Genomic DNA, 16852 nt, shown 5'->3' with positions numbered 1-16852 from the left:
CATATCTCAAAATTCGATGGGCAGCTTGGATGTGCACCTCACTTGGTCTGTCCATAAATTGACTGAGTATGCCTACTGCATAAGTGATGTCAGGTCTGGTTATGGTGAGGTAAATCAGTCTTCCCACAAGCCTTTTGTAGCTTGAGGGATCATTTAGTGAATCTGAAGCTGAGTGTGAAAGTTTGTGATTTGTTACTGTGGATGTTAATGAAAGAACAAGTGCTCTTATTTATATACCAAAATACTACCGTATGAAAATATGACTGTTAGGAAAATGATAAAAATTATTACCATTGAAAATTTAACCGTTAGAAAATGACAAAATACCTTACGAAAGGACAAAATTTGAAAATATGACCATTGGAATTATTCAAAAATGTTACTGTTGAGATGATCTTGATTTTCAATGAAATCTTATCACTTTGGAGAAGGCGGATTTTGAAAAAGAATCTTATTATTAAGAATGGATAACATTTGAACCTATATCATCTCTGAAAAAAAATTAATTTTTCTTACAAATCTTTGCTAGAGATCAATAGTTCAAAACATAAGAAAAAAGATTAAAAAAAAAGTCGAGTAGTTAAAAATGTAAAAAGAAATGAGTTAAAAAATGATAAAGAAAGAATAGAGAGATTATTTTAATAGAATATAGAAAGAGTATGGAACGAGATATAGGAGTTTTTGAAAAAATGAGCAATTAAAATAGGAAAAGATCATTTTTGAGTAAAATTTGACAAAGTTTTTGTCTAGCCCAATGCAACTACTCTAAGGTAGAAGAACTCACCAGTTACATTACCACAAATAAACTATAAGGCATTTAGCAATAAGATTGAACTTGTCATGCATAGGACCCAACAAGAGATATTGATTCGACAAAAGACCGAACCAAGGGCTTGGGGTTGACCGAGGCAATTGCAATTGAGTATACATGATTCTCAATTGCAAACTAGTGGGACAAGCCAACAAAGGCAATCATGAACAATTGATAACAGAAAAATATTTTTACAGTTTTAAAATGTGCAAATTCCACGGAATTAATTTTTAAAAAGTTGGCAAATCTAAGATTCATATGAAAAAAATAACTTTTTAATAGTGAACTCTACTTTTTTTTTTTCAAATAGAGTATATGAGATTGTAATGAACCCAGTTAATTCATGTAATATTTCTTAAGCTTCTTTCTCTGTGTTGTAACGAGCTGGTGTAGAAATGGAAATGGTTATGCGTGGGTTGAGTAACAAAGTGCACGAGAAGTGTCTGTTGAAATGTGTAAACAAGATACAAAAGAAATGAATACTACAATGGCTATGCCTTGGGGATATTCGAGGTTCCCCAATTCCTCCAAGAAGATGAAAATGCCTTTTACAATAATGGTCTCAATCCTCAACCACGACCCCCTTCCCTTTCATACACTAGAAGATGATCTAAGGCCACGGGTCAATTCTAACTAACATTATCTAAGCCCATGGGCCACTAAACCACTTTTATTTATCGACCTAACCCACTTACTGGGATTCATAACAAATTTTCTATGGCGCTCCCTGCTTGGGATTGGACGTTGACTGAAACGCCAAGACATGCAACATAAGACTACATACCCCTCGTACATGACAGATAAGATGCAATGCACCTATGTATACTAGTAGTATGTAAAAAATAGGAGCGAAATAAGTCTTTTATATGTTGTACCAGAATAAAACTAATATCCCAACTTCTTCATTCATAGCCTTAAATCACACTTTTTAGCAATAGAGTATTAAGCTCTTTATACACTTAACATAACAAGTATTCTATAAAGGCCTTAACAAATAAATTATTAAAGCATCTTTCTAATCTCAGCTGTTTTCAAGTGGGTCATGACTAAATCCGTTCTTTCTTCGAGTTGAGCACATCCTTAACCTTCATCATCATCCTGACTCACTACTCCTGATCCTGCTAAAGGTTCTACCATTTCAGATTGGGAATGGTAGTGGAAACTACCACAGTGAGATTTCGAAAAATCTCAGCAAGTAAATACGCAACATACAATAGTCAACACAAGCATACAAGAGGTATATCACGAAATGTGTGCATGGACATGTACTTGACATATGCACTTGACCAAAACTTGACTTATGCACTTGTCCAAAACTTGACTTGTAACAAAGACTTTAGCTTTTTCAGAAAACTTCTTTGACTTTCTTTTTCATGTGGATCTTAATCAGAACTTGTTTTATCAAAACATATTACAAGATTTGCATCGAGTGATCCTTATCATATCACGAGATTTTTATCAAGTGATCCTTATCTTATCATGAGATTTTCATCAAGTGATCCTTATCTTATGAGCACTTATTCTTATTCAGAGGGTGGACACAACAAGGTTCCCCTTAGCACAGCGTGTTCCTGTTAGTTAACACACCATTAACTGTTTTTGCACCGTGATGAACGCATCATAAATAGAGATTCATATTAACTTGACCTTATTTTGTTGGGTTACATGTCTTATGCACCCACTAGCATTAGGCGCTTCCTCATTTTGGTATTCTTTGAAAAGAATCAATTCAAGGCTAGTCAATGATACTTTGTCAATCTAGGGATTACCACTCTATTATTAAGCACTCCATAGTGGACAGAAGAGTTCTACTAGGACATTCTCTCAATCTAGCACTTGCGATTGTGATAAAACTTTTAACCATTTTCTTTGAAAACACTTTTTCTCAAATGTATATGACATGAGACATAACCGAGCATAACATGTTCAATTCATGGCATGATAACATAGATCACATGAACTATCAAAACACATACTTGGAACTATGAAAAAGTGCCTTGGCCGAAACATATAAGTGTAAAAATATGAACAAACATCACTTAAACATGCTTCAAACTTCAAACATATTGCTTAGTAATCAAATCAATGAAACAAAACATAAAATCATGGTATTTGTGTAAGATCCAAAACTTCCAAGGCATGGTATACTCGAAACATCAAGTATCACAAATTAACAAAAATGTTCTCCTTATAACCAAAACATGCTAAGGGCATTATTGTCATTTTTATCTTAAACCGAATCATACCATTCATATTGTATTCATGTTCCAAGATCATATAAGCATATTCAAACAAGTAAAAAAAGAAATAGCAATCAAAACAACCATAACAATGAAAAGATTTACATAAATATATATGAGTATTAACCAAGAGCAAGTTGAGTGTATACTTATCAACTTTTATTTGCTTACAAAGAATATGTCGAAAATCTTGAAGAGAGGCTCGGTTTGCATTGTTCTAACCAACAACTCTCGATTTTCACAATTTTAGTGTGTTAGACTCTTGATTCGAATGTGGTGTAGCTAGAGTTTAGGGTGTGTACATGAATGGAGAGGAAAAGAAGAGAAGAGGGTGAGAATTTCGTGTAAAACCTCAACTCAGAAGATGAATGGGTGTTTTTATACTAAAAATAGCCCAAACTCTATTTTTTCTTGCTTCAGCTTTATTGCCAAGTGGATGGCCTTAGATTTTTGGCAATTGCATATTGTACAAGTGGCATAGTTGGTGCATGTGGGACAAGTGGTGCCTTTTCTGATGCATGTAGGACAAGTGGCACATTTTCTGATGCATGTGGGATAAGTGGCATCTTTTCTGATGTAGGTGGGACAAGTGGCACACTTGGCTTGGCTATAGGGAGCACAAAAGTATTCTTGAAAAGAATAATCTAGCCAAGTGGCTTGGCTCCTTGGAAAATCAAAATCCTTTTTACTTTCATAGGAAATCTAAGAATTTCCTTGCATGGGCACCATTTGTCAATGCCCCTCCATTGTCTCTCCTTGGGAAATCCAAAAGATCCTCTGCATGAGTGACATGTGGGGTAGTATCTTGTCAAAATTTGAAATCCTAAGAGGCTCCTTGGGCATGCTCCCTCATATTGTCCAGATTCAATGAATCTCTATGACAAAATTGTCATTTGATAAATCCTAACCCTAGGCTTGAACCTTGTAGACTTGTGCATGCTTGCCAAGTGGCAAAAATACATGTAGGATATGGGTGCGTGTTCCCCCTGCGTCCTTTTCCTCATGCACCTTTTTATTTTTTCATGTGTCTTTTCCTTTTTCCCATGTATATTTTCCTTTTCTCCTGTGTTTTTTCTTTTTTACATGCATGTCCCTTACTTTTCCCTAAGCAAGAAGCTTCTTCTTCCTATGCATGTTCCCCTATGCATGTTCCCTAGGTAGCTCTCCCATTTCCTTATGTTTCTCAAGAACTTAAAACATGACATGTGGTGATGTGGTGGCTGAAACCCAAGGGGTACAAGGGTAATTTTTGTGCATTGTCTTTTCCACACCCTTTTAGAACTTTTTCCTCTACTTATGCATGAATGACAAATGACAAAATGTCAGAAAATAACTTGGGTGGGCGTGTGGCTTAGGGATCCGAAAATCTCTTAGTGTTCCAATGTAAATACTTTAGAAAATCTCACATTTGTCTTCCTTATGCAAAATCTTCTTGGAACTCTTCACTAAGAATAAGTGGAGTGCACAACTCCTGGGAATTCACAAAAATTTTGTTGTGCTTGTGTAGTCTATTGGGGTTCCTGAAACTATGTCCCCCATTTTTCTCATCCATTTTTACATCCAAGTTCAATGTATCTAGATGTGAGATGTGCATGTGAGATATGTGGCATGTGAGGAGTGTGTAAGTGTGTGGTGGCTGAAAAGTTCATCTCTTCCCAAGAAGATCTTCCTTCTTCCAATGTCTTAGATATTGTGTGATTGGTCATTGTGGGTGGCAAAATGCACAAATCCCCTTTGCCCTTGCCTTGCCCTTCACAAGATTCTTCTAGAATCCTCATAGGCGTGTAGGTCATTCTTTTCTCAAGCAAGATTTTGTCATTTCCCAAGACAAAACTTTTCACCTTTCATTTGTATGCATGACACTTGGCCAACTCTCCTAGAAACCGAATCCTCACTTGCTTGTTCCACTTTTTCTTCTAGAAATCCAATGCATGCTTGACAAGTGGCATCCTTGTCTTTTCCCAAAGTTCCAAATGAGAAGTGATTTTTCAAAAATGACCAAAAGCCCATTCTTGAAGCCAAGTGGTGCCATCTCCTTGCCTAGAGGGTAAACTTGGGCTGTCCAAAGCCAAAGTCCTTAATAGGCCGAATTCATATTGGCATTTTCTTCTATTTTTCTCTTGTGGGCTTTTTAACTTAGAACTCCAAGATCCAATCCAACAAAAATAGAAAGTGGCCTAAAGAATTCTTCCAACACTTAGCCAATAACCCAAATAAATAAATCAATAGATAAATAATATCTATAAGAGTTACAAATGGAAGCGAAAATCCCGGGTCTCACATTTCCCCCTTTAAAAAAACCTTGTCCTCAAGGTTCCTTTTCAATAAACAACTTATATAAAGTGAGGTTGTATATTCTATGGCACCAATTATAAATTCAGAAGCTCGGTAAAATTGTGAACACATGTATAACATGTTAACTTCGCCTTTCACTAGCATTCTTGCACTTCCAGAATTGCAAGGCTTAACTTGGTGAGTGAGAGGATCGACCAAAGATTTTGATGCTTCACATTCCCATGGCCAACTCCAATACTCGTGTGTATAAGCCAACTCCCAAAAAAATCTTATACAAGTACATGTCCACGTTTGATGAGCTCAATGTCTTTGTGTCTAGGTTTCTCAGAAATTAAAGAGAGGGCATCATCTAGTATTGATCTGAGGTCAAATGGGACTGCTTCCAGCTCTAACTTGCCAACCTCATTAATTAATGCTATAAGTGCCTTCCCACAGGCTTGTGTAGTTTGAGCATTATCCCTTTGAGTTGAACTCAGCTCTGTATCTAAAAGCATTGCAAGCATTCCTAGGATGCCATTCATGGGGGTTCTAATTTCATGAGAAATAGTAGCTAGAAACTGCGATTTCACAACATCTGCAGCTTTTGCTCGAACCTTCAACTCTTCTGTTTCCTGGGATTCATCTTCGACTTTAACAATGTGAATTCTTACACCATATAAGATATAACCTATTAGTAAACCAATCATAAAGAACAAAAATGCCGTGCTGAGTGTTGTCCATGACACATGTGCCTTCTGATGGTATCTACATATTATTTGATGCTTCTAGAAAAGATCTCCAAAATCAAGCTTGCTCTCATGTATACTGCCATTTTCAGAAAGAAAAATGTTTCCTATCAATGAGCAGAATTGTAAAACTAATTTAAGAGCGGTGAGTGCAATAGGGCAGTCAATCCAATAACCTTCACAAGAAAACTTCGTTTTAAGTGCCACATATAAGCTGAGGGGCCATCCTATATGGTCACTTGAATTCAAAATATCATGCCACACAGGAACATTTTCTTGACTTAGAGATGATAATTTTGTAACCTCAGTTACTACCATCTTCAATGTAATATTTGATGATGAAATGCAGCATCTGGAATTAGCAAGACCGTAGACCAAGCTGGGCCACTAGCAGCAAAGGGATTCCAAGATCCATACTCAAGTATAATTAGACCCTCCACACCATTAGCATCATTGAAACCATCAAACATCCATTCAACAAGCTGAATGTTGGCCATAACAGCACCAGGTCCACCATGAATTCCGAGGCCAAGTTCCATTTTCCCTAGACCCAAACGTTTAGATGTAACCTGCCCAGCTAATGTGCAAACATATAGGGTAAAATTCATTGTTCCAACCATTTCTAATCCACATCTTGCTTCAACATCAATATCAACACTAACCATCTTGTAAGGATCTTCGTCATCATTTATCACCACAATTAAGATTGAGAACATGACATTATCTGGTTGTAATACTCTCTCAGACCATTCATCACACATGTTACAAGAAACGATGATAGTTAACTGCTGAGGAGTACCCATAATGATCTCTCCAAATTGTGTAAATAAGTTCCTGAACTCACATTTTTTCATGGTGGTAGGGATTCCCTCCATCATTATTTTTTTCCTTCCTTTATCAAAAGGCCTAAAAATAATATTAAGGGGCAAAACATCAAATAGCTGAGGAGCAAGATTCTTATTTACTAAAACTTGCAACCCCATAGAAATTTCCCATTTCTCGTCACCAAAGATTGCATACTAGGTAAAAGGAATCTCATATACCTTGTTGGAAGCTCCAATTCCAATGGAAGAACCTTGACTTCTTTCTGAAATGGTCTTCTTTGAATCAACAATTGCTCCACCACAAATGAAAAGGATATTTTTATCCATCTGAATGTGATCACCACGAAGATTCTTCCAAGCTCCTTTATTCCCAGGTTCTGTACCTGACTTTTGATTGAACGAGGCATCATATATCCTTTTGTAATGGTTGTAAACAGCCACAAAAAGTACTTCAAGATGAACTTCATTTGTATAATGGTTGTCCAATATTCTGCGGCCCCAATCGAATACATTTTGGATGACGGCGCGTTGCCCTTGGTCACTCAAGGCTCCCACACTTAAGGCTTGCACCAGAGGAGTCAAGAAGCCGCCTACATTTTGGATGGGCTTCCATGGAAGATGCCAAACTAGATGTGGCCCTTTGTAGTACAAGAGCACACTTTCTTCAAGAACGAATTCTTTGGAGATGGGTGGTGCTGTGGTGTTAGTACCAGTAGACCCCCACTGGAACAACCTACCGTCGTGGTGAGTGGTGAGAAAGTTGTGGCTGCTAGTGACCAGGGCCCAAACAAACTATGAGTCTAGGTATGTAATGGGGCGAACCCATTCGCCCTTCATTTCTAGAGTTGGCATAAGGTGGTTCGGTGAGCAGCTAAGGCTTGTATTTTTGGGGATGGTGGGGTCTCTGATATGTGACTGTGTTGAATATGGAGTGCCAAGCAAAAGAAAGTTTGTTGAAATGAAATAGGAAAAAATGGGTGTTGAGATAGATACCATGGGCACTGCCCTTATCTCCTTCACTTGGATTGCCTTTTTGTTTCTTCCTTCACGATTTCATCTTCATCCTTCATTCTATTTCCCTGATTCACTTTCAATTTTTGTGTTTCTTCAGTTGAATTCGTAGCTGCCAAGTCTTCTTGGTCTCGGCACTCCCCGAGAGATTGCTGCATCCTCTCGTAATTTTGCTGGATTCCATCGAGCCTTTCTGTCACCCTCAGCAATTTCTCCAAAAAATTTTCCATCAACTGTGTTGTTTGTTGAATCTTACCCCATCCATGAAGAATCGGTGACTCTAGATACCAATTGTAATGAACCCAAATAATTCCTGTAATATTTCTTAAGCTTCATTCTCTATGTTGTAACGAGCTGGTGTAGAAATGGAAATGATTATGCGTGGGTTGAGTAATAGAGTGCACGATAAGTGTTTGTTGAAATGTGTAAATAAGATACAAGAAAAATGAATACTACAATGGCTACGCCTTGGGGATATTTGAGGTTCCCCAAATCCTCCAAGAAGATGAAAATGCCTTCTACAATAATGTTCTCAATCCTCAACCACAACCCTTCTTCCCTTTCATATACTAAAAGATGATCTAAGGCCACAGGTCAATTCTAACTAACATTATCTAGGCTCCTGGGCCACTAAACCACTTTTATTTATCGGCCCAACCCAGTACTTATTGGGATTCATAATAGAGACTTGCACTTCCTAGAACTGTATCTAACATTGCTCGTTGATAAATCCCTAATTTTATTTTTTTTTTTCATTTGAGTCATCTCTAAGAACATTTATTCAATCATGAGAGTGTTCCCCGATCTTCACGAGCTAAAGAATTTCAATAGTTCTTATCTTGCATGTAAGAGAAGTTGAATACCGATCCTACTAATCACTGGTTAGTGGTTTGAATAATATTTTAACATCATCAGTTACTTATTGCGTAGTTTTTACATGCAACCAAAAAGCATTTGTAAGATATAATCGTACTTTTCATAATTTTTTTACATTAGAACATAAGAATTGCCTTATCAATAAAAGCAATGATAACTAAATATCAATATATAACTTTTAGTGAATTAATCAAGTAGGGAATCTATTTATAACAAGAGAAATGATATTTAAAGTTATGGAGTGCGCAAGTGTCGCACATTACTTTTAAAACAATGTCTAAGTATGAAAATTATTTTTTAAGGGTGCGAAGCACTTGCACAACTTATGACTATATTTAGCATTACTTTTAGAACAAATATATTTTAGAATTTAATGGCTTTTGTACTGCATGCATGCATTGTAAGGGTAGTGTAGTTAAAAGATAATTATTTTTTCTTTTATTTTGTCCAGGGTTCATTTGTAGTTAAAGACGGGGGTCCCTCCAAGGTCTCGAGTATTTTGGAAGAAACAGTCGAGCCTCTTTTAGAAGATGCAAATAGAGCAACAAATGGTAGTGCTTCCCCTCTTGAGGAAGCAATAGGGTCAGACAAAGTGGCATGACAAGGATCATCGAGGGGTGGAGCATATACACAAAATGTTGATGAAGGGGAGGAACCTGTAATGGTAACAGATGGAGGGGAAAACAATCATATACCTGTCAAGCAACCATTTGGCGAGAAGAGAATTATTGATTTGTCATTGGTGCCTTGTGTGGGGGAAGATTTAGAATTGTCGTTGGTGCCTTGTGTGGGGGAAGGTTTAGAGTCGGGAGTGCAGTCGGGTAATGTGGCTAGGGATAATATCATTCCCCTGGTTTCTCTTCTTCCAATTAACGATATAACGGGTTCAACAACAAATTAGATTTTGAATAAAGATAATGAGTTTCTACAAACTCTGAGACTTTCATATGGAGAACATGGAGAATATGAAGACCAATTTAAAGCACTACTCACTGCAATCGAGGCGAGTCACACTATTAAAACCAAATCTAAGTTTAAGAAAAACAAGGAGTTAAAGAATCTTTCTTGGACAATCAACTATGATACTAAGGGAGCTAGCTCAAGTCGAGGGAAGGTTAAAGGGAGGGTTTTGTGAAGACGTTCTCATAGTGGGATGTTCGGGTAGAGGATTATTTTCACGGAATCTAGGGGATGGGGTCGGAGAGGTGTATTGATAGTTTTCCAATTCGGGCTTTGTGTATTTTAGGTAGGTTTTCATGGGCTTTTGGGTCATTAGGGGCTTTCTTGTATGAGCTAGGTATTTTTCTTGTATACATCTAGTATACTTGGTTGTTCCTATTGATATATATATATATATAATATTATTACTTATAAAAGAAAAAATCATGGTTCGATTTCTAATATTAAGAAAATATTTAGAATGAGAGTTTTTTTTTTGACAGTTTTTAAAAGCACGATAGAGTGCACTGGAAAATATAAAAATAAAATTTTGTGAAATTTATTTATTTTTATTATCTATAAATAATTTTAGTGTATTTTCTTTTTTTGTCACGAAAATTATAAGAGCTAACGAAGAGATGAAAGAAATTTTGGAAGATGAAACTTGTATTTAGTTCTCACAAGGTACGGATTTGTTTAGATAGTGAGATGAGATAATATGAAATGAGATAATTTTAAATGAATTAAATAAAATATTATTATAATATTATTATTGAATTTGAAAAATGAATTACTTATTATATTTTATATAAAAATTAAAAAAAATTATAATGTTGAAATGAGATGAGATGAAATCATTTTTCTATAGATTTTATTTTCCTTGAAAAAGCTGAAAATTTCTCTTCAGTAATTTCCTCATTGTCGGACTCATTTTCTGAGTTTTGGCAAAAGAGGACTTCACTGCACTTTTTCAAATTACTAATTGTTTTTAAGCAAAACAGAAAATTAAACAACAAACAAAAAATGCAAAGATGGTAATGACATAATCGATGACGAAAAGAGAGGCTGAAAAGTGGTAGCCACTTATGTGATCACAGATTCGCGAGGTATCGGTTCCCCACGTGCTAATCACCTGCTGGCATAAGCAATGATCCCAGAGCAAAAAATATGAACAAAGACACATAAGCAATGACGAAAGGGAATCTGGATAAGAAAAATAATTGATTGGTCCATATATAAAAATATTAAATTTTTTATATTATTTTTTATAATTGAAGTGATTTCACAATAAATTATATATTTTATGCACTCAAATTATTAATTATATTAAATAGAATCTTAGGATGTTGAAATTTTGCGTATTTCTTTATTATTAAAAAATAAATTTTTTATATGTATCTAATTTTTTTAAAAATAAAAAGTACATAAATTTTAAAACCATAAATATTATTTCTCTCGTAAAAGAACGGTACGGGGGAGAAGGAATCGAGTTTCGAGTTTCGACAGTCAAACACACCATGACCTAAGCAATGACGAAGGGGAGGTTGGATAAGGATATTTCAAGTTATTACGGTATTACAAAGCTATTGTAAAGTCATAAATTTATAACGAAAAGGACAAAAACATCCTACTTCCTACTATTACTAAGAAAGGACAGATAAGAGTAGTGGCTTCTCTCTCACTCCTGTCGCTTCTCCTGCTCTCTCTATATATATACACGCACGTCTGAGACGCATTGAGACATCGAATCTTGAGTACAGAAACACTACTTCTAAAAAGATGGCACAAGGAAACGAAGTCCAAATTCCAAGGGTGAAACTGGGCAATCAAGGCCTTGAGGTAACTCCCAATTTCATTCCTTGCATACCCGTTTCAATTTTATTTTTCAAGCATGTTCAACTTGCATCTGCTCAAGTCGCATTTCTTTGAATACCAATCTGCATAGTTTGAGATTCTAAAGTCCCAAAAATTTTTGAGAACTTTGTAGACCAATGATGACAATTTTGCTATCAGATTGTGATTAGATTGTTGGAATTCCTGATTTGTTGGAACTGGCAGTATTGAATAGTTTTTAGACCATTTTTATTTGGTTGAGATGATCTTTGATGGACAAACTTCCCAAGTTTTTATTTGGTTGAGGTGGTCTGTGATTGTGAAAATGCTATATGCATGCGTGTAGACACTGGCATATGAATGGTTTCAAATGAAAAACTATGTGAATCCTTCTTTCTGCTTTGTTTCGTTTCGTTTTGTTTTTCTATTGCAAATTGATCGATTGAAATAGTGGCATATAGTCCCATACGGTGAGATAATGACATTATGACACAAGAAATGATGAGACTAGTTGGGAAACATGTATTTCTTTCTGGTCCCAAAATCAGCTTAAACATGTGCTGCAAAATTTACTTTTCCAAAAAAAAAAAAAAAAAAAAAAAAAAAAAAAAAAAAAAAAAAGAGTAATGCTAGAGAGAAGCCACTGTAGCAGTGCACACTTTGCACTCACTACATGGCTATTTTTAGTTCTCTACTTTTTTATTTTAGACTTGGGAGATGTGTGGTCTAGATGATGCCACATCATGTGTGCAAAATGGTTGCTCCCAACAGTGGCTTCTATCTATATTTATTCTTCACTGATATATGAAAGCTGACCTTATACCATCAGCACTAAAATTCATTTTCTTCAACAGAATTAGTCTGAATGATGAAACAAATATGGAATGTATGATACATTGAATTTAAACTTCCATGGGATTTACAAATGTGCATGTCCATTGAATGGCTTAGTTCTGATGATAGTTTTATATCCCTAGCCATTATCTTTTGGAAGACATGAATTTACTCATTAACCATGAGTTTGAATGTGAAATCCCTTATCTTTGAATGAAGGAAAGGATAAAGGAAAATTAAAACTGATTTTTGGAGTTTCCAAGTTACTTTTCAGTGATCAGGATTTTCATTTGTTATTTTTATGAAATTATGGTCAAATCATGAGCCTGCAATGGCCGAGCTTCTATAGGTGCTTTTAATTGTATCAACCTCAGGGAAGAGATATGATTTAGTAGGAGGTAATCTATATAAACTTTGGCATTGTGACAAAACCCCCATGACGTTTTAGTGGAATGAAAAAGCAGTAGTGTTTATGGACTTTGTATAGATATAAATTTTGCTAAACAGATTGAGGTTGTCAAACTATTGAGGTAAAGTTGTAAGTCGTAATAGTCTCGTAATACATTTGATCAAAGGAGATCATGTGGAGTTGCGGTCTTTAAAAGAGTAGTTATTATTCTGTAATCAACGAACACCTCTTCCTTCACCAAGCCTCAATATAAGTTTGGACCTGCAGAAATAACTTCTAATCATGGAAAGACTTATTAGTCGATTTAAGTGAAAATATATATCCTTGTGTCACTAACAAGTTCTGGAAATCATGATATTAGTCTTTCATAATGTTCAAGATGCAGAATAGGTTCTAAATAATAGTTTTCTTTATTGGAATAATTTTTTGGTGCTGTTTATCACTCCAATTCATTAATTTTGACTAAATGTTGTTCATTTCTTTGTAATTCTTATTTCTTTTGTTCATTTATTCCCAGGTCTCAAAGTTGGGGTTTGGATGTATGGGCCTGACTGGAGCCTATAATTCTCCTCTCTCTGATGAGGATGGAATCTCAGTAATAAAGCATGCTTTCAGTAAGGGAATCACTTTCTTTGATACAGCCGACGTTTATGGGCCTCATACTAATGAAATTCTTCTTGGGAAGGTGTTTATTACCAAGTTTTACTTTTAGTTTCTCAAGAAGTTGGATTTTTTTAGTAGTAAACGGAGAATAAATTTGTGGTTTTTTATGTTGTTCTGTTGTTAGCAAATTGATTGTTAACATTTGAGGAACGCAATACAACTTTGTGACATCAACTGAAAAAATTATATATCCTCCAGGCCTTGAAGCAATTGCCAAGAGAGAAAATTCAAATTGCCACCAAATTTGGCATCAAAAGACTGTTGTTATCTTCTGGTATGGATGTGGACGGTAGTCCGGAATATGTTCGCTCATGCTGTGAGGCGAGCTTGAAGCGCCTTGATGTGGAATATATTGATCTGTATTATCAGCACCGGGTAGACACAAAAGTACCTATAGAAGAAACCGTACGTGAATTTTCTCTGTAATGGGTGGTTTTGCTTCTTAATTTTTGTTTTGCAGATTGAACCCGTCAAGTATATTGGTCTATCTGAATCCATTAGGTGGCAAAACTCATTGGGTGTATCTTATTGGTTTGTAGATTGGTGAACTTAAGAAGCTGGTAGAAGAGGGAAAAGTCAAGTATATTGGTCTATCTGAAGCCAGCCCAGACACAATAAGGAGGGCACATGCTATCCATCCAATCACAGCTGTACAAATGGAGTGGTCTCTCTGGACTCGTGATCTCGAGGAAGAGATAATTCCACTTTGCAGGTTTGATCAATTTATAGCCCACGTATTTACAAAAGTTTGTCTCATGTGTGCTTTCACTTGAAAGAAACCTTTGAAGAATTCCTTACCGACATGTTTATCCATTCTTGATATGAGAAATCCCATCTAGCGCTGCTTACTTGTTCAGTAGCTATTGTCTGTTAAAGTTCTGATTTGGACATTAGATTGTTTGTATTTTAAATGTGTTCTGTATCCTTTGGTTTCTGATGGGGTGTGTGTGTGTGTGTGCATGTGAGATTATTGCTTGTATTGAAGGTGTGTTTGTGTAGATTTTGTATTTCAATATATTATAATCATCTTATCCAGAATTAGAACAATACTTTTGTGCATGCAGGGAACTTGGAATTGGAATAGTTCCATACAGTCCTCTTGGTCGTGGTTTTTTCGCTGGCAAGGGAGTTGTTGAAACTGTGGCCACAAATAGCAACTTGGTATCGATTTCCCCACTATTTTTCCCCTCCATTTTTTAATTTTCAATGAATAATAATTGCCAGCATAATTCTTCTTGCAAGTATGATATTCTTCTTTCAGCGGTGCTTTACTCTTCAAAGTTGATTTGAACACACAATTTATGCATATAAAAATGTCCATTCAGTTGCCTTTAGAAGCACATCATTCTATCTGGTATTACTTATTTTTCTTAAGTTACATTTCTTTCTTAAGAGAATTTCTTCCTCAAACAACTTTTCATGTAAATGCATTGTTTTTTTCTTTTCTTATCGTCAAGTTGTTATGATTCATTTACCAATATTCTGCACTTTATTTGAAGAACCCTCTTACTTGAGGATTTCAGGACTTTTGCCTTTGGGCAAAAATGTTACCATCAATAATAAAAATTCTCAACTGAATCCAGTTCTTTTTGGTTTAAGGTCAATCATCCTCGGTTCCAAGGTGAGAATTTGGATAAGAACAAGACCATTTATACTCGAGTAGAAAGCCTGGCTAGAAAACATGAATGCACTCCTGCCCAGCTAGCACTAGCATGGGTTCTTGAGCAAGGGGACGATGTTGTACCTATACCTGGTAAGTGACTTTCACCTTTTAGCCCTAATTAGTTAAACTGATCTAAAATTCGCTTGGTTTGATGTTTTGCTTACAAACTTGGTGGGAGAAGAGAGACAGAGAAAAACAAATGCCTGAAGTTCTGTCCAATGCTATTAATACTGTTTCCTTTCCTAGTGTCTTTTTCCTTTTCCTTTCTTAAGCCATTCAAATCCAAGTCCTCCTCCATTACCCTTTTCATCAATTTTGTAAACAGAAAATTTAATTCACAGTTATACCCTAGTAGTTTTCTTTATTCTCACCTGTGATAGAGGAATACCCTCATAGTTCCTCTCCTCTCTACCCATCGTTATATGTTCTAATGGTATTAGATTTCGTTTACGTCGAGTGTGTTGGAAAATGTTACAAGAATGAATAGCATGAAAGAGATTATAAGTTTCTGTCCAATGACTTTCACCTTCTTCTCTTTCTCAAATAGATTACAATACTAAGCTATAAGTTTCCAATCATATTCATTTAGTACACACACACACACACACACACACACACAGTAGCTTCAGATTCCAGAACACTTTTGAACCGTTTTGCTGGATGAATTATCCGACGTGCCAAATCTCCTCATGGTCCATGGAGTTCTAATGCAATTTCTGCAGGAATTGTGATACTAATGCATATATCACCTTTTAAAAGATCAAAGCAAGTTGAGACAATATTACCTGCATTTTCCTCACTATTCATTGGCCTTGAACTTTTATAGGGACAACCAAGATCAAGAACCTGGATAACAATATTGGCTCTTTGAAGGTGAAACTTACAAGAGAAGCTCTAAAAGAGATATCTGATGCTGTGCCTATCGAAGAGGTAGCTGGTGGTAGAAGCTTTATAAACACGAATCATTTACAATGGAAGTTTGCCAACACTCCACCAAAGAATTAATAGTACTCTTCTACTCTGTAATCTCTACTTACACTTCAATGTATCATCACCGATAATATCTTGTATGTTAATAACTAATTGTGCCCTTCACGCTGCACAATTATCAACATGATTATGTAAACTATTTGAGAGTGATATTATTTTTGCTTGCTTTATATCACACGTTATTAGATGTTTCGGAAGTTTGTTAAGGAGTGGTTTGGATTCAGAGATTAGTTGAGATGGGTTGAAATGGTTTGTGAATAATATAATAAAAGTTGAAAAAGTTATTATATTTTGTGTTAGAATTTGGGAAAGTTGTTTTGGGATTTGAAAAAGTTGAATTGTTTATTATATTTTGTATAGAAATTTGAGAAAGTTGTAATGATGAGATGAGTTGAGGTGGATTTTGAATGCAAACGATGCCGAACTATTTTTTCTTCTATTTTTTTTTTAAGTTTTATTTTAGGCCAAATATTGCCAAAACTGCCTTGTTTGTTTTTACAACTTATCTTATCTCATCTAATTATTATAATTTTTCTAAATTTTCACACAAAATAAAATAAACAATTCAATTTTTTCAAATTTCAAAATAAAAATAATATTAAAAAAAATATATTATAATAATATTTTATTCAACTTTCATATCAATTTATCTCATCTCATCTGCGAAAACAAACGAGATATTTAGTGATTATCTTTTCCCACATGGTAGCATTACGCAGGACAGGTTGGTCCTCACATA

At 35.4% G+C, this 16852-nt stretch overlaps 1 protein-coding gene across 1 annotated transcript; it reads left to right on the top strand.

Moving 5' to 3' along the window:
- The first annotated feature begins 11369 nt into the window (after nt 1-11369).
- On the top strand, nt 11370-16282 carry LOC121260668 (probable aldo-keto reductase 1). Its single transcript, XM_041162616.1, has 7 exons — nt 11370-11560; nt 13315-13482; nt 13659-13865; nt 14000-14172; nt 14525-14621; nt 15060-15213; nt 15950-16282. Exons 1-7 carry the CDS (start codon nt 11501-11503, stop codon nt 16126-16128), a joined length of 1038 nt encoding a protein of 345 aa, XP_041018550.1. The 5' UTR covers nt 11370-11500; the 3' UTR covers nt 16129-16282.
- Nucleotides 16283-16852: the final 570 nt, after the last annotated feature.

Source organism: Juglans microcarpa x Juglans regia, chromosome 4D (assembly GCF_004785595.1).
Source record: "Juglans microcarpa x Juglans regia isolate MS1-56 chromosome 4D, Jm3101_v1.0, whole genome shotgun sequence".
Classification (NCBI taxonomy): Eukaryota; Viridiplantae; Streptophyta; class Magnoliopsida; order Fagales; family Juglandaceae; genus Juglans; species Juglans microcarpa x Juglans regia.
This window is presented reverse-complemented; position numbering and strand designations above follow the sequence as displayed.